Below are 18,860 nucleotides of genomic sequence, written 5' to 3' on the forward strand. Positions count from 1 at the left end.
GGAATTCACTGTGGGGGAAGGTAAATTTAAATTAAGAGATGAGAAGTTTTGGAGAATTTCGAGGAATATTTCAAGATTGGGTCAGTGTCAGTGTAAATCATAAAAATGTTGCCAATGAAACAAAGGTGTAATCCAATCTGGGTAAGGTTTCTGGAAGAAGTACTTCTCTAGCCAATCCATACATTTTTTGGTGTAAGAAGGAACCATGTAGGTACCTGTGGCTGTGCTCTTGTTCTGAATATAATTTTTACCAGGAGTTTAGAGGTTATTTTTTAAAGTGATTTGGGCAAGCTGGATGAAGGCCATACAGTTATAAAAATTTCTAGAACAAAAGAGTTATAGTGCAGTTTTATTGGCATATTAAAAGTAATATCTTTAGTGAGACCAATATTTCAGAAATTGATCAAACTAAGAAACACATAAATTGGAACATATTTGGTCACCCGTAATGGTATACTCTCTCGAGTGTTAATGTTTTATCCCTTACAATGCAATACCATTGTGGAGAGTATTACAATAAATTTCGGTAAATATAAAAAATTGTTTTTTCTTCAAAAATTCTTATATTGATAACAATAGCCATTGGTTATCAAAGAAATGTGCATGGCTTTGAAGAAGAGGTCTCAAAAAGGAATGATTTTAAAGAAGTGAAGGATTTGGATATGGAGGAGAAGTGTATTCTTCCTCCACATTATCTAAAACTGGTTAAAAAGTACCGATTGGGGGTGCAATTAAGTTGTAAGAAAAGAAAAGTAAAATTAAAATAGAGATTAAGCTCTGAGATGCACAGTGGTTCTTATTCAGCTCTAAGAACCCCCTTTCTAGTGAATGTTGGTGCATTTAATCTAAATATACCAAACCTTTTTTGTAATAAATCCCAATAAAACTAATTTTTTTCTTGGACTCAAGAGATCCATTATACTGAGACGTTACTGTTCATAGTAAATAAGTTTTTATCAAATGCAAAGAAGAGTACAAAATATTTTTAAATGATCTCTAATATTACTAATATTTAAGAAACATTTGTTAAGAAAAGCTAATCTTATAACGTTTAAATTAATGTGCACAATGTTTAAACATTTTTTAATTAACTGAATTAATTATGGTGTCATCCACTTTACTTGTAGTTTAGAGAAAATGTTCAGTTATAGAAACATTCACACAAATGCTCACAGTCTGTAATGTTCTTTCAAAACAATAGTTTATCGAGAAAATGGAACATGAGTCATTTATTGCTTCTGCTGATAAGAAAGGGAGTGTAACTGCGTCTTAACGTGTTCTGTTTAACTGTTTTCCTCAAAATACATACCTGTTTTCACATTACCAGAGTTTTAATTTCTGGTTTAACTTCTCTTGATTTGAAATCCATTTTTATACAATAACACAATGAAATCATTACTTTAAAACTAACTATGTATCAAATGATTGGACTGAAACTAATAAGTTATATCAGAGACGGAGAGTTTTCCATATGTCTTTTGATCCTAAAATGAATTAAGTTTTCCTTGGGCCAAAAGAAAACTGTATATAAATTGTGAAGTATCTATGACTTTCTTATCAAGCGTTATTGCACAGACAGACGGACTGCCCTTCAACTTTTTGATCATAAAATCAATTGGATTCTTTCTTGGACTAAGAGGAATTTATTTTACAAGTTTGTAGGACCTTTCTACCAAGAGCTATCGCACAGATAGGTAGACTCTCCTTTGTCCTTTTGATCTAAAAATTAGTAGTGATCTTACTTGGACCAAGGGAAACCTATGAACCAAGTTTCATGTCGTCAGGACCTTTCTATCGATAGGTCAAGAATCAAGATCTTTATTGGCCATTAAGTAATACAAAATTACAATAGGCTTCGTCAGTTCCAACAATAAAATATCACAGCTTGCTAATTTAAAGATACATAAAGGTCACACTGATGAAAGGATGGACATACACACGATGACAAGATTTCAATAAGATCCTGTCGAGTCCTTAATAATACTCATGCAGATTTGGTTAATTATATATAGTATATATTTTATATGCATACATACACACACACACACACACACACACACACACACACATATATATATATATATATATATATATATATATATATATATATATATATATAAAATTTAATTTTCAATAAAGATAGAATCACAAAAAGTACTTGCTCCACCGGAACTAGAACCTGTGTCTCTCACTTTCCAGGCGAGCATGTTACCACTTCACCACAGAGCCCTTACTGTTTATAATTCAATTATTTTGTATATGGCCATTTCTGTCACAAATGTGTTTAAATTAGCTAGCTAACATATGATAGGAAGACCAAATACCTGTAAAACGACTTTTAACATTAATTGAATTCGTGTAAGTGGCAATAGCCTGATTTAGTTTTTCAATGAAGATTAAATCACAAAAAGTAATTGCTCCGCCGGACCCGGGTCCTTCACTTGCCGGGCGAGTATGTTACCCACTACACCATAAAGCCCTTACTTTTTACGATTTAATTACTCCGTTTCTGTCATATATATAATCTAAAACTTTAAATACATGTTTAATAACTAATTATATTTAAATGGATACAGTTTGCACTAGTTTTAAAGACAAAATAAAATAAAAATATAGATGAGAGCTCCAGAGATATTTTAAATAAAACTTTGATTTTATTACTTAAAACATGATTTCTTTGATTTAAAATAAACCCAAATATTTGGGAATTCCTATAAATATGTCATGAGTAATTTACTACATCTGTATAACTAGGATAGAAAGCCAAATTCCTACTAAAAATTGAAACAAAAAAAGAGATATCCACCTATGTCAGTAAAATACGGGATAGTTAAGAAAGTTTGGAAGATTTTTTCTCATAGCACATAGATTACTTCAAAACATACAGAACCAGAAACAATCACCAGGCTTGTTTAGTCACTTTGCAACATCTACCTTTCAAAGAACTTCAATTGCTGCCCAATTATTTATCAGTACCCTAACTGTGATGGAGTTGGTAGCTGAAGTAACCAATAATATTCACCCAAGCAAATCCACTGAAAGCCCTAATAAGATCAACCAATGTTTAGAGATTTATTCAACAACAACAAAACTGCAGAAGCTATCTCAATTAAAAGAATTGCAGAATTAAAAATCTTCCAACAAAATGTTGATCGTCTCTCCAATCAAATATACATTATGAGCCACCTTCGTGACATTATAAGTTTCAATATCTTAATCATAACAGAACATCTACTTCACTAATTGAAAGTTTCTATAGAGTGGACCACCAAAAGGGAGGTGTCACATATTTTGGTTGAAGATGAGATTAAAAATTATGCAACTGGTCTGGATGAAAACAGACAGTCTGGAGCAGGTCTATGAAATGTGTGCAATAAAACGGATATTGCAAAACACATTGTTCTACATTATTGGAATCTACAGACCAATAATTTTGAGGAAGCCATTGGTATCCATCAAGCTTACATGGAATAGCCCATATTTAATTATGGGTGACATCAATTTTGATTGCTTTGAGATCAATACAAATAAAAAAAAAAACTCCAAGATACTCTTAAGTCGCACATCACACTACATCTATCATCTGTATCACCCCACAAAATGCGACATCCATAGATATGGTCTGCTCTGACCAGCTTCTAACTCTGCTACCTTTTTCTCCTGAAAGTCTCCACCATCAATTCCTTCATCTCTGACCATACAAGGCAGTAATAAAAAAACTTTATACACAAATTACCTCCTCAAATTATATACAGCAGAAATCTCTCTCTCTGATGGAAACCTGGTGTAACTCAATAATGTATTGAAAAAAGAAAAATGGAGTGACGTACTTGGGTCCAGAACAGCAGAAGAATCTATTCACAATTTTCTGGGAATTTTTACTTACATGGGTTTTAGTATGCCATTATACTCACACTCACATGAAGAAACAAAAGACAATTGATTAAATATGACATAAAAACTAGATTAAAGCACAGTACATTTCTCTTAGCACAAGAAGAATGCCTACTGGCTGGCACAGATGAAAACAAAGCTACTAAAATAGAAAGAAAGAGAACTTGAGGCCTTCACCCCAAGGCCCAAAGAAATCATATCATATCTCAATTAGTTGATAATGCTAACAACAAAAACAGAGTAATGTACTACATAAAGAAAGATGCAAAAATGTACAAATGAAACAATACAACTTAACACTAATGGATCATTGACATCATTCAGACCCCATGATAGTAGCAGAACAACTAAATAAATAATTTGTGAATATGTCCAATAATGCACTAACTCAATCTGTCTGTGATGGTGTCTTTTTTATACAGCCTCCAAGGCAGAAAATACACAGTACTCTTGTTCTTTAGCCGACAACTCAAATTTAAGTATAGTACACCCACTGACAGCTAAAACCAACAAATTATTTACACAAGGTGTGTTTTTCCAACAAAATCAGCAAAATTTTATCCCAAGTACAAAAAGTACACCCAACCCAAGACAGCAGCCAATCTTTTTGCTCTCTGTAGTATCCAAAACTAGTGAGAAAATTGCTCTCATATGATTTTTAGCATATCTTAATAAAGACCATCTGCTACCCCAAGATCAACACGGTTTTGTTACAGTTTAAATATACAACTGCCATTTTCCTACACTTCACTAAAGCATTGAATTGTTTGCATCAAGACTTGCTCCTCAAAAAACAAAAAGACTGGGGTTATAGGAGCATCAGTAGATTGGTTCAGGAGTTATTTATATAAAGCAGTACCCAAGCAGTATAAATGAGATCATGTATTACAACAAGAACTGTCTCAAAAGCATTACCAGTAATTTTGACTGACTTTCTGGCTTAGATGTTGGGATATATATAATATTCAATATATATACAGTGATTTTATACTCGTACGAGGAAAATATATTAGTATATGGGCAACCAAAAGCAGATAACTACCGGAACAAAAAGTTTAATGCTGCCTTAAAGGAAGCTGAAGAAAAGGAAATCAATCTCACACAGCCCTGTACCGAAGTAAATGAAATTAGCAAAAAGATTGACAACCTTGAGAAGACTGATGACCTTGACCTAGAAACATCCCTGACCCTAGAGCCGAAGCAGGCAATGCACTGCTGACAGAGAATACCAAGCTTAGGCAAGACTTACAATTTCTACAAGATGAAAATGTAGAATTGATAAAAGAACTGGAAAAGAGAAGTAACAACATACAGTTTTTTATGGAAGTAGAAGCTAGTTGTAAGGAAAAGGATGAAATAATCAAAGGGCTGACTGATAAGAAAAATGAGCTTCTGCAAGAGACCAGCTTTTATAAGGAAAAGAGCAGATGAAGAACGGAATTTGAAAGAGGAACTGATACAACAGTCAGAACTTGAAATCCAAAGCCTAACTAACAAAATTAAACAACTCCAGTGTAATCTAATTGAACAAACTAATCTATCGGAAACAATCTGAAAAAGCTTTGAAACAAGAACTTAATTCCCTGTCAAATCGTGAAGAAAGGCTAAAACAAGAAAATTATTGACAAAAACTCAACTATTGCAGCTATGAGGAACGACACAGAAAAGCTTCTGCTTAAACTTACAGAACAAGAAACAAATTAACAAAATCCTACTTATCCGCCTTTTTCAGCAGAATCAAAAGTCACACTAAAACATTCTAACATAGTTCTAAAACAATAGTCATCTAGACCAATTAACAACTCAAACTCTTTATACCAACTCACTGCCTCTTGACGTCTCCCTTCAAGACGAACTGTCAATTTCGTGTTTTGAAAACACAAGGATGAGTACCACAGCAAATAAGACAAAAAAACCTAACTGCAGTAGGTAACAATGCAAGCAACTTTTTGACATCAGGAATCAGACAAACCTGCAACCAAAAACTGGAAAAATCATTTGACTACAACTCTGACAAAGCCCAAGCCACTCTTTGACATCAGGAATCAGGCAAACCTGCAACCAAAAACTGGAAAATCATTTGACTACAACTCTGACAAGCCCAAGCCACTCTTTGACATCAGGAATCAGGCAAACCTGCAACCAAAAACTGGAAAATCTTTTGACTACAACCCTGACAAGCCCAAGCCACTTTTTGACATCAGGAATCAGGCAACACCTGCAACCAAAAACTGGAAAACATTTTGACTGTGTCCCCAACAAAACAGAACCACTCCCCTGATATCAGAAATCACACATGCCATTGACCAGAAACTGACTGACTCCGTGATAGCTCTAAACACATCAACACATCTGGCCGAGAAGACAGCCTGACTACTCACAGTACACCCAGCACACATCTCTCCTAACCAAGAACACAAAAGGAAACTTCTACAGTGTTTCTTTTCAAGTTGCAACCGCTAGAAAACATAAAACTCTACAAAACACAAATGTCTGTCAACTCTAAAATAAAATTGAATGTGAACAAGTCACCACCAATAAATGCAAAAATAAGACTAGCAGATGAAAAATATGGAAGATTTCTTTTTTAAAACACATAGAGTTCTATAAAAACCTTTTGAGAATAGGTAATACCTATGTCAGGACCAACCCGCCACTAGGCGACAATACTTCTGCAACTGCACCCTTGACTCAAGAGCTCTCTACACAACAGATTCACTCTTTTCCCCAAGACCCAAAGTCAGAAAACTACTGGCAAGCTGATGTGCAACAACCTAATCATTTTTTTATTACACAGCAACAAGACAAACAGCAAAAATAAAAATACAATAATAAGCAAAGGAAAAAGACACTCTTCAAAAATTAGTATCCTCCACCAAAACATAAGGAACCTAGAGAACAAAAGAGAGCAACTCAACCACTTATTACATGACACCTCTCCAAACATATTAGTACTAACAGAACATGGTCTAAAGCAGAAATGAATTGTTGAATACAATAATTCCTGGATACAAGCTAGTCACAAATTTCTGCAGAACACAACATAAATATGGAGGAGTAGTTATTTTCACAAAAGATGACACAGTGATTGAGGCAGAATCTATGAGTGTGGGAGATCTTAGTGAGGAACTTACATGTGAAATAGCAGTAGCAGCCCTAAACATCAGTAAAACCAACATTACTATAATTGGAGTGTACAGACCCCCACAAGCAAAATTTAGAAGATGCACTCAGAATTTTGTCACAAGTTTTAGAGCAAACTGAACCACATAAAAGTAGCGTTGTTCTGGTAGGTGACATAAACATTGATTGTTTAAAGGTACACAAATCCAAAAAACAGATTTGAAGAGACTCTAGCAGCTTATAACTTTAAACAGACTAAACCTTCCGCCAACTAGAAATTAACTTATCACTCAGCTTCCTCGATTGATTGTGTTTGTACAAAACTTCCCCATAGAGAGCCTCAAAGTGCACATACTTGATACAGGTCTATCAGATCACAAATGGACAACTTTGTGTGCTAGATATTACCACCGAGCAAAACCAAGACAGACATCCCAAATCAGAAGACAAATAAATGTTAATACACTTAACCACCTTAAACTTGGCCTTGCACAACAAATGTGGACCGAAGTCTACTCAACGATATCAGCCGATGAAGCCTATAACAATCTTCTAAATACTATGACTATGGAAATAAATGCTGCATGTCCACTAAAGAAACTTAGGCAGAGAAAAAAGCAAAACCTATGTTAACTACAATGACATAGAAATTACCCAACTAAAGCAGGGGACTATCTTCAGTTGCTTCGTATGTATGAATTGACAGGGCTAGAGAGAAACAGATCTGCCATGGCTAGTAAAAAGAAGCAATATGACCTAAGGACTGAGGAAATTAAGGCAAGAGAGTGCAGCAAACCATATACAGCAGTCCAGCAATAAATCCAAAGCAGCTTGGGAGATAGTGAACTCTGAGAGGGCTACAAAAAGAGGGGAGAAGAACAATCCACTCATCAAATTAATTACTGAAGGGAAAACCATAGAAAAACCTGAAGACATTGTAGAAGAACTCAAACACCTATTTCTCAAACATCGCAGAGGACACATTAAGAGCAGCTAGCAACCTAAATCAACCATCTACTAGAGTCACAACAACCTAGGCCTAGGCTAACACAGACAAAGCTTATTCTAACAGACACAACTGTGAGGGAAGTTGAAGAAATCATCTCCTCCCTGAAGAATAAAACCTCCAGTGGTCTAGATGAAAATCTCTGCTAAGCTAGTAAAACACTGTGCTGAAACAAATCATTGCTCCTCTTGTTGATGTTATCAACAAATCCTTCAAAAGGGGCATTTTCCCCTCGGCTCTCAAAGTATCAAAAGTGTACCCAAAACTGAAGAAAGGAATCTCAACCAACCTCAGTAACTAACTATCGCCCCATTTCAATAATTCACACCTTTTCCAAAATCTTTGAGAAAATCGTCCTGAAGAGACTCATAGACCATTTGACACAACTTGACCTCCTCACTAACTGCCAACATGGTTTTTTAAAGGGTAGATCTACAGCCACAGCCTTAACAGACCTAGTAGAATTTATTATTGATCACATTGACAAAGGAAAATACACACACTGCTGTTCTCCTTGACTACTCAAAAGCGTTCGACTGCCTTAGCCATGATATCATTCTTGATAAGTTAGAGGCACTAGGGGTCCAGGAAACTGCTAAACCACTGGTTTGAAAGCTATCTCAGAGGACGGAGTCAACTGGTAGAGCTCAGTTACATGGAAAATGGTGTTACTCGAACAGTAAAATCAAAGTTACGTTCGATTGAAAGAGGAGTACCACAAGGATCGGTGCTTGGGCCTGTACATTTTTATACTTTTGACAAATGACTTCCCTGATTACATTCAAGGACTACAGTTCGGTGGTGATGTACGCAGATGACACAAACCCTTTTACTGAAAAGGAGGACACACCAGAGGACATCAGCATCAGTGCATACATTGCCCTAAACATGACATACGACTACTGCCTTACAAATAACTTGGTAGCAAACCCTTCTAAAACAAAACAGATCAATTTCAGCAGAAGAGGTGAACAAATCCCGGCCCTTCCTGATATTGGACCTTGCAGACCAAACTGACCTTTTGGGTCTCACTCTAGACTCAAATTTGACATGGGGCCCACATGTTGACATCCTGTGCAAGAAACTCAACTCTGCTCTCTATGTAATAAGAAGAATTAAAATGCATCAGCAAACATAGAAGCAGCAAAGATGGCATACTTTGCTTTATTTGAGACATACTTGAGGTATGGTATAGTAGTATGGGGTGGCACATCAACTACCAACTTAAATCGTATTACTCACCATCCAGAAAGTCAGCTATAAGATCCATAGCAAACCTAAAAGCACGAGACAGTTGCCGAGAAAGAATTTAAAAACCTCAAAATTAAAACAGTAATCTCAATTTACATACAGGCAGTCATTACTCCATGTTGATAAATTAGGACTCCCAAAAGAAACAAGATTACATTTTTCATGACACTAGACATTCATCAAGAATCCCCGTTGCGAGACATAGGACAGCTCTTTATGAAAGAAAACCATCATTCATCGGGGCTAAACTCTACAACCATCTCCCTGCTGACTTCAAGCTACTGACAGGCGAAGCGCTGATAACACAGATTGAGCTCCTGGTTGACAGATAATCCAGTCTACTCAATCGAAGAGTTTCTTGACAAGACCAAAGACAGTGGACTTAACTTAAGAACATGATATACATTGTATATTCATCCAATATTGAATTGTCTAACCTCAACATACTTGACACCATTCTCTGTACTTGATGTTCAGAAATAAAGCATTATTCTATTCTATTCTAAATAAAGAATAGTTTCTTGAAAAAAGAATGCCTCAGTCAAAACATGTTAATCTGGAATACTGTATATTGGTTTGCTCAAACACTTGACAGAAAAATTTTGTTTGTAAATGAGTTTTTGTTGTTGGAATAAGTATTGTAGTAACTGTTTTTCATTGGTTCTTGTTTTTGATATAGGGGCTGAACACTTGTAAATTCAATTTCAATTTGGAGTCCATAACTGATCCTGTTTGTTCAGGGAGTGGTTTTTCAACAAGGTAACCGGTCAGATGAACCCAGCAGGTAGTCTTGTGCGACCGCGTCGACTGTGCGCGACACTGGAGGTGATCGCGCGTGAAGGCGGGGAAGCTATACACAACGGCTCCCTTACACAAACTTTTGCGGAGGACATACAGGCTCTGGGTGGCATCATCACGGAGGCCGACCTAAGGAAATTCAGGTGGGTTAAGAGTAATGTAATTTTATAAATCTACAAATGGATACTGTGTTGTTGTAGGTCTAAGCTATCCTTAACTTAGGTCTCTTCTACTTCCTTATTGCGTAAAATTACTTTCCTAGTCTTGTGTTATTTTAGATGTTGATGCTAAAAGAGCTTGTGGAATCCTTACCCTACATTGCTCAAAGGATTCTTACTCAGAAATGAGCAACAACTGTAGATGTCTGAAATTCAAAAGAGAGGCAATCTATACTTTATAGTTTCCTTTATTTCAAATTATGGAGACAAAATTTCTTTCATAAACTCCTTGTCAAACTATTGAAGCTTCTGAATCATCTTTTCATTGATAACCAGCTCAAAAGTAGGCTGGCCTTTGCAGAAGTAGCATCGAAACCTACCACTAAGTTTTTTGTCCTGAACAAAAATTTATTTTATACCATGGATTAAAATCTGTTAATTAAAATAACTGGTTTAAAATTATCCCCATATTAGTGGATTACCAACTATTCTAAATTAGTGAGTTCTCTTTCTACATTGCAGGTTAAAAACCCTTTTTTTAAGAAGGAGAGGGCAATCCCCATCCTCATGGGCCAATGGCCTTTGTTAGGATCTTATGAAACCGATTAAGGAGAAGTACAAGATCAGGAGTACTGATACACAATGCAACAGTTATACACAGGAACTGAACCATCGTTGTCTTAGCATTGCGCTAGATTCGGGATACAAGGGTAAACATTATTTGTTTCTTTGTTTAAAGGTTATTTTTGACGATGGAAGGATTGTGAAGGAAACAGGATTTTTCCGGACATTTGCCATCGTTAGTAATAAACCAATGCGGAGTCACAATATGGTTTTAAGAAGTTCATCTCGCATGAACCAATAATAACGAAAGGGCCCATTCCTGTTCCCCTTCCCTTGTATTTCCGCCATCTTGTTTTAGCCAGCCGTCACGATTGCCATTGGCTAGTCCCTCTGGTCAGTCGTAGGTGGTTAGTAGACGAGTGAAGACGTATTGTGACCTATATTCCGTAGTTTAGTTTTAATGATTAGTGTTTTGTATAGTTTTGTATTAAGTGCATGTCTTTAGTGTTAGTGAAGTTGACGACAACATGTAGGTTGTGATTCCTGACTTAGGCGTGCCACAGCGCTTTGGTAAGATTTGTTTATTTTAACCTAGTTTGTAATTATGTGTTAGGTTAGTTCTTTACCTGAAGAAGAGATCAGATTGCAGATCTCGAAACGTAGTGTTACTGTTTTCTTGTTTGGCAAATGTCCGGAAAAATCCTGTTTCCTTCACATTATTTGTTTGCATTACATTAATGAAGAATCCAAAACTGCAATATATGAAATGTTTAATATGTTTCAGGTGTTGTTTTATGTGACATAAGTAATGTTATGTTTTATATTCTGTAATGCTTTTGTATAACTAAAACATAAACTGTTATTAAGCATGAGCTTAACTACAATTAAGTACCATTGAAATTACTGATTCACACAGCACACTTATTTCTTTATTTTCAATCACTTCCAGACCACTATGGCGGGACCCCATTACTGTTCGTCTCCATGGAAACACACTGTACACATCCCCGCCCCCAGGCAGTGGAGCTTTTCTGGCCTTCATCCTCAACATCCTGGATGGCTTCAACATGACTCAACACAGCATGGACACTCTTGCCAACATGACAGTCACAACACACCGCATGGTCGAGGCTTTCAAGTATGCTTATGCACGGCGCACTGAGATCGGTGACCCTGACTTCGTCAATATCACCCAGGTATGTTGGATCGGCAGTGGTCACAACTAGCTGATTTAGCAGTCAGAGACTGGAAGTCACTACCTGCAGTAACTGGAATTTCAGTTACTTGTGCTTATACAGGGTTAGGCAGACCAACTTTACCTCCACGATGTATAATGAACCAAGAAACCTACATATTTCGACCCCAAATAATTCATTAAAAATACTCCAAAATGACAGGGCGGTTTGGGGTCATTTTTAAAGTTTAAAAAGTGTAAAGTACATCAAGCCGTACTTCATTTTAAAGGTTGACTGATCATTTTGAAGAAAGTTTTAACTTATATTGATTCTAGCATATAGGGTGGTCCAAAATGTCAAAGTTGTACGGTTTTACATTTTTTTTACTGTTACTTCATTTACAATTATAGAAAATCCAAATTTTTATCCAACTTTACCAAAGAAGTACTGTTTCAAAAAATATGTTACTGTTGTCACTTTTCTGCTCATTTTCAATCTTTTTAAATAGTTGAATTTTAGGATATTTCAAACTTGTAAATGCTAAAAGTTTAAATAGCAATGTATGACTTTCATTACACTTATTAATAGCTCCCTTAAAATAAAAAATGTTTGTATTTAAAGTTTAGTTTTATCTTGGATGGTTGAGAAATGGTGCCAAAAATACTATTTTTCAAGATATTTGTCGCATTACATTGTTTTGAGCTCCTGAATTTGCTGTAGGTTTGTAGTGGATTAATTATTATTATAAGGTTATTCAACTAACCTTATTTCAGATGTTTGAACTGTAATCCGTTGTTTTCCAAACAGAGTTTTACCCTGGAAGTAAAGTTTTCTATAGGCCTTTCAAAAATTATTTAAGCACACTACCATGCTAAAAGTGTAATTTTGAGGTATTTTTGGATGTTAAAAATTATTTTCCAGAATATTTGGGGTTGAAAGTTGGGGGTTTTGTTAAAACGAAGAAGGTAGGTTTCACTGTTCGGCCTCTATACATCACGGACAGGTCGTCTGCCTCACCCTGAATGTCATTTAGTAAATATAATACTTAATAAGTTTTAAGTTAACTTGTGTATGAAATTTTTTTATTGGAATTCTAACTATCTGATGTTTTACTATTTTCATATAGACAGCTAATAAAACAGTTTGAGTATTGTGTGGGTAGTATTGCTCTTAGCAACTGGGAACTTGGCACTGAATTAAATGCAGGACTCTCTACCTCCTCAATGATTTAACATTGTTTGTAATCAACTTAACATTTCTTTTATCTCACAAAATATCATTAATGTTGTTGAGTAGTAAGGAAAGCATATATTTGCAAGAAACAGATTTTGCATTAAACTGGTCAGCATTCTCTTTATCCCACGCTTGTCAAAGAGGTGTACATAGACCCTCTACTTTCATACCTTGAACCGAAGTTTGAAATTGTTTACTTGTTTAAAATTATTTTCACTGTGACACATTTTTAATACAAAATGTAAAGGGATACAACATTTTAAATCAAACTGAAGTGTAATTAAATTTATTTTTGTATCATTTAGTGCTAATGGAGGTGACGTTTTGGACCACCCTCATATCACATAGCCTTTTGGGTTAGCATTTATTTCTTTTTTCCTTCTTCATTATTATGTTTCTTGGCTAGTGTAGAAATGTATTAATCTGAAAAGGTTTTTTTAAATCATACCAGCAGAACATTTTTGTACCTAATTCTCGTTGAACAGTACCTGAAGAATCTAATGTCAGACGAGTACGCCAACGATATCCGCGCCAAGATCCTGGACAATGAGACTTCAGAGCAGCCTGAGCACTACGGTGCAGTCTACTACAACCAGGAGGATTCTGGCACGGCGCACATCTCAATCCTTGCCCCAAACGGTGATGCAGTCTCTGTTACCAGCACCGTCAATCTCTAGTTAGTATTGTATGTGCATCTTTGAAAGAAAATATGTACTACCTGTGAAAACGAAGAAAGTACTACTAATAATAATATTTATATTTATATATATATATTTTTTATAAGAAAATATATTATGTAGAGGTCTAGCTTGCCATTGTTTTTTATTTAGTGTTGTTTCTTTGATGTTGCCTAAAACCCTAAAACCTGTAAATTTAAAACCAGTATATTAGTTTTAATATAAAAGTTTCTTAAACAGGTAAGTTTTTCCAGACAGCTATAATTTTTCTCTGCCTAGTTGTATCAGGATCTGGTTGATTTTATCAGATAAATAAGTAAAAAATTTGGTTCTTTCACAGAGCCCAATTTTGTGTGTAGTTTTTTCTACATCAGAGACTTAAATTGTTTACTTCTAAATGGTTTAACCCTTTTAAAACCAACCGATGATATATATTTTTAGTTTTAAAAATAAATTTTATTCCAAATCCATAAGTACAGTGTATATTCTTAAATTAAGAGCTATATGATAGTTTGTAAAAATAAGCTTGTGAGTGAAGGATTTATTTACAGTATTATATTACTGTGTTCCTATCTTACTTTTCCACATAATAGTCACTAAAAACCAAGCACTTTTCATAATGCTGCAGCAGCTTTTCCAAACCCACTGTATTGAGTCCATCTGGGAATTGAATTAATTACCAACAATAGTTCTGAATTCCTCTTCACTTTCTAGTTATTGTCCACTAAACCACTTTTTCAAGTGTAAGAAAAGAACGTTGTTTCTGGTGCAAAGTCAGGATTATAGTTAATCTTCTTTTTGGTTAAGAATTGGTGAAAGGACATGCATTTTGTGGTTGTTGCCTGAACTTTACCACGTCAATTTCTGATCACACTTAGATAAGATTTTTGCAGTACATGTCAGCTGTCATTGTTAACCAAAATTCCAAGAAATTAAGCAACAACGCTATCTTCATTCATAAGCTAGAAAACAACTGCAGTGTCTTTGCAAATACTCAATAAATAACACTGTGTGTATGAAATTATGTTGAAACCAATCATTACTATTAATCCTTATCATACTGTATGCTCTTCATACATAGTGCGTATGGGTCCTGTAACGCTGTTCACGCCTTTACGTAAAACAGCATAACACTGCGTAAACTCATCTATAGTTCTAGAAACATCTGCGAAAGTTCTTCATAGTGATATTGCTAAACAATGTTTGAAGGCCACAAAAACTTCTGATTCAAGGTCAGTGACAGAGTATTGGTTTGTTTTCAGAACAAAACAAACATACAACTGGCTCATCTGGAGTTGTTATGCTTAAACGCCCATAGAAGTGACATCTACTTCAGTCAGATGTTACTACCGATATTCGTTCTTAATTGTTCATGAGTATTTCTTTCTGTTGTATTTCAATTAGTTATTATTTTAGTTTTTATCTTGCATTGTGCTTGATTTATTACAGACAATGGGAAATCCAGATGATACATATTTTGAAATATCTGTCAATAGTATAATAAATATATCATTTTCAAGTAAATAATATATATTTATTATATTTGGTTAGGGTTTTTATCTCTTTATTTGAAATCCAAGAGACACTTGAGAAAATAATAAAACAATTTCTTGATCTAAATGATTGGTAGCTCACAAAGTAACTTGGTGCTTTAAGGGTTAAATATAAATCAATTGCTTTACTTTATGAATGAGCCTCATAATATTTCTGAAATTTCTGAATATTTTTGAAACTAGCAACTTCCATTTCTCATGTATCAGGAGCACAAAAAGAGTTTTAAAAAAGGTTTTTTTTTTTGGAATAAATTAAAAATGCCAATATTATGTAAAACATGAACTTATTTTTTAAAAGAATAAATATGCACCTATGATTTCTATAGACTGGCCTCTCAGCTGCTTTTAAATTACCTGTAACACAGAATTTTAATAAGTTGAGATTGATTTGTTAATCAATGAAATATTGATAAAGCTTTTTCAATATGGTAATTTTGCAATTTATTACACATTTCACAGTTTTGGTGGAGGAGTGACATCAGAGAGGCTCGGTATCATCCTCAACAGTGGAATGGACGACTTCTCAGTGCCTGGGGTGGTCAACTATTACGGTGTTTACCCCTCTCCTAGTAATTTCATTGTACCGGGCAAGCGTGCCATGTCATCAGTGAGTCCGACCATCATTGTCAACAGCGATGGTGATGTCACCATGGTCATCGGAGCATCAGGCGGCACCAAGATCATCACCTCTGTGTCTTCAGTGAGTAACTCTGATGAGCTCTGTAATAATATCAGTCTTGTATCAATCACTGAAATCCTCGTATTATCTCAGTCCCAGGATGCAAATCCTGATTCCAAGATGAGCCATATATAGGTGTTGTAATCATTACAAATAGCTCTACTCTACTTACAAAGAGAGGAAGCTCTGTTGCTATAAGTCTAGCTATACATGTTTGATCTAGGTACGCCTTTCCAAAATTCTTAGTTTACCTTTGGAGACACAAAGAACATAAAAAAATTATTTCTCCTCTTCAAACCTTTAGACAAGATGGGCTATCAGTAAATGCCAGTACATTATGGAGTTAATGTAACTATTAAAGGAGTTATGACCCATAAAATGATTTATCCCTGATCTCAATGAGGGTACCTCCAGGAGGTCACCTTACTTCCTGCACGTTGTACTCGTACAAAGACTGGCCTTATCTGTATGTTCCCAAGCACACATACTTGGTTTTTTCAATTTTACTCCTACATACATTGCTTAGAGTTCAGTAACAAGCTATGGAGCAAACAGACTACATTTGTCCTTTTTCTTGTGAGATCACCTGTTATATATCTTAAAACCCACTCCTTAATTGCTAACACACCAAGTCTAGCATGAAAAAAGGTGGATCCAGTCCTAAATTTCTTAATGTTTACAACACGAAAATAATTTTGTTTTTCCCATAAAAACGTGTTTCTTTCTTAAAAATTTTGGAGGGGATGGAGATTTTGTAGTAAACAACTATTTTATTGCCACCTCCCTGTTATTACAATCCAATACATTTGTGAGTAAGCAATCAAGTAATACATGAATCACCTTAATATAAAATAACATAACAAAATTTTTTCATGGAGGAGTTATCGTATACCGCTTGAAAGATATGGAAATATCTTCACATCTCTTAAGTGTATACACCTGTTTCAGCCCTCCTTCCTTCTTAAACCCATCCAGACCATTCTTATCTACTGAAAGCATTTGTCACCCATCAAACATGCCAATGGCCTGTAGTATCAGTGAGCTGAATACCTCTGGGTATTAAGGGAATATCTCATCATCAAACTTCATTGAAAGTGTTTTTGACACTGCTTCTTAATTTCTCATTATTTTATCTTAACACAATCATGCGGCTGATGGGGTATACATTGTCAATATAAATTCTGTTATATGTTGTGAAGAATGGAGGCCAAGATTTGACACCTACAAATCTTACAAAATAGGCTTAAGTGTGAATGCTTGGAAAAGCGCTCTGAACCCTAATATCTGGCCAGAGGGAGTTCTGGTTAAATCTTTCCGGAGTGCCTGAAGAAATGAGCGTGACTCTTGTGACTGATTTTTTTAGGGAAAGGCAAAAGCTCAAAAATACAGACGTAATAGGCCTAGCTGCCAAGCAGCCTGTGTTGCAATTTGGTGAGTCTAACCTAACCCCTAGTATACTTTTAAGTAAATTAAATGTACAATAGTCTGAGGTAGAATTTAACAAATGACCAAGATGGGCGAACAATAAAAACGCAATAAGGAAATGTATAACAACGAGTACCGCTATCGAGCACACGAGCGCTTTACGAAAGCCTGGTGTGTACGCGATTGAGTACACAACAGCAGTTGTAAAAGACCATGTGTACCCGATGAGGTACATGTCATCGTGAATTTTACTACATAAAGTAAGCAGTGCCTGGAATCCTTAAATTGCAATATAACCTCAACAGTAAGAGTCTGAAGGAGATTTGAGAAACAGTCTTGCTGTCACAGAACTCTTGTAGTTGAGGTTCATGCTATCAAGGTTGTATAACCTAATGTCATGCCTTCAATTTTAGACTGTTTTATCCACAACATCTTTGAAGTAACTGCATTTTGGGTCAACCCTCGCTGTCAAGTTTTCTTTTAAAAAGTACATTTATAGTTTGGTAAAGCACCAAACATTATTATTGTAACAGAGTTAGCAATTAAAACTCACATTTTAACAGAAAACTTAGTTTAATTATTCACAAATTGCTACTATAACAATAATGGATTAAAATTTAAAAAAAAACAAAAAAAAAAAAAACAGAAGAGTAGTAAAATTAACGTAAGTTACACTAAAACTACAGCTACTGTACTGTAAAAACACAAATAAATACAGATCATCGCACAGATTTGACTACAAACACCGATCATAACTAATTGGCGATACTGGGTATTGGAGTTCACTTGACTCGTGCACAATCTTGGAGGAGGAGGTTTTCATGTCAAGATCTGTGACTAAAACATTTTTGCCCTTAAAACACGTGTTATGGACTGTGGTAAATATGCACTGAAAAGAGTGTACTCGTGTTAAAAAAAGTTGTAATAGTTTGTGATATTACCTACTACTGAGGTAAAAACTTATATAAAAAGTAGTAGTACTCTCTGCTTGGACGTCCACTTCTCTGGATATTTTGCAATATCGATTATCCTGATTTTCTATTTGGAAGGCTTTATTAGCTTACTTTAGCGTCATGTTATACAAAATTGAAATCTTCTAAAAAATTATCTTATTATAGAGAAAACCCACACTTTTATGTATTTGCTGATCGTGAGAGAACCCTATCTCTCGAGGGGCTGGAAAACATGTTAACAAATGTAAATTTTAACATGTATAAATTCCACAATCAGCTATACCCTTTTAATGGGCTAAAATTTGTATTATATGTAGCCTAACATGAACTGTAAATCCGTTATGATATTTAGAGAACGATTTGATGAATAG

General features: G+C 35.1%; 1 protein-coding gene across 3 annotated transcripts in view; it reads left to right on the plus strand.

Moving 5' to 3' along the window:
• The window catches only part of LOC124367589 (scoloptoxin SSD14-like), a 142,156-nt gene that overhangs the window by 119,281 nt on the left and 4,015 nt on the right, over positions 1-18,860 (plus strand). For all 3 annotated transcript variants that reach the window (XM_046824546.1, XM_046824545.1, XM_046824547.1), the window contains exons 5-8: positions 10,015-10,215; positions 11,744-11,990; positions 13,688-13,878; positions 15,892-16,132. In XM_046824546.1, coding sequence (XP_046680502.1) covers positions 10,015-10,215; positions 11,744-11,990; positions 13,688-13,878; positions 15,892-16,132 — 880 coding nt within the window. The remainder of the gene's footprint in view (positions 1-10,014; positions 10,216-11,743; positions 11,991-13,687; positions 13,879-15,891; positions 16,133-18,860) is intronic.

Source organism: Homalodisca vitripennis, chromosome 8, assembly GCF_021130785.1.
Source record: "Homalodisca vitripennis isolate AUS2020 chromosome 8, UT_GWSS_2.1, whole genome shotgun sequence".
NCBI classification, from domain to species: Eukaryota; Metazoa; Arthropoda; class Insecta; order Hemiptera; family Cicadellidae; genus Homalodisca; species Homalodisca vitripennis.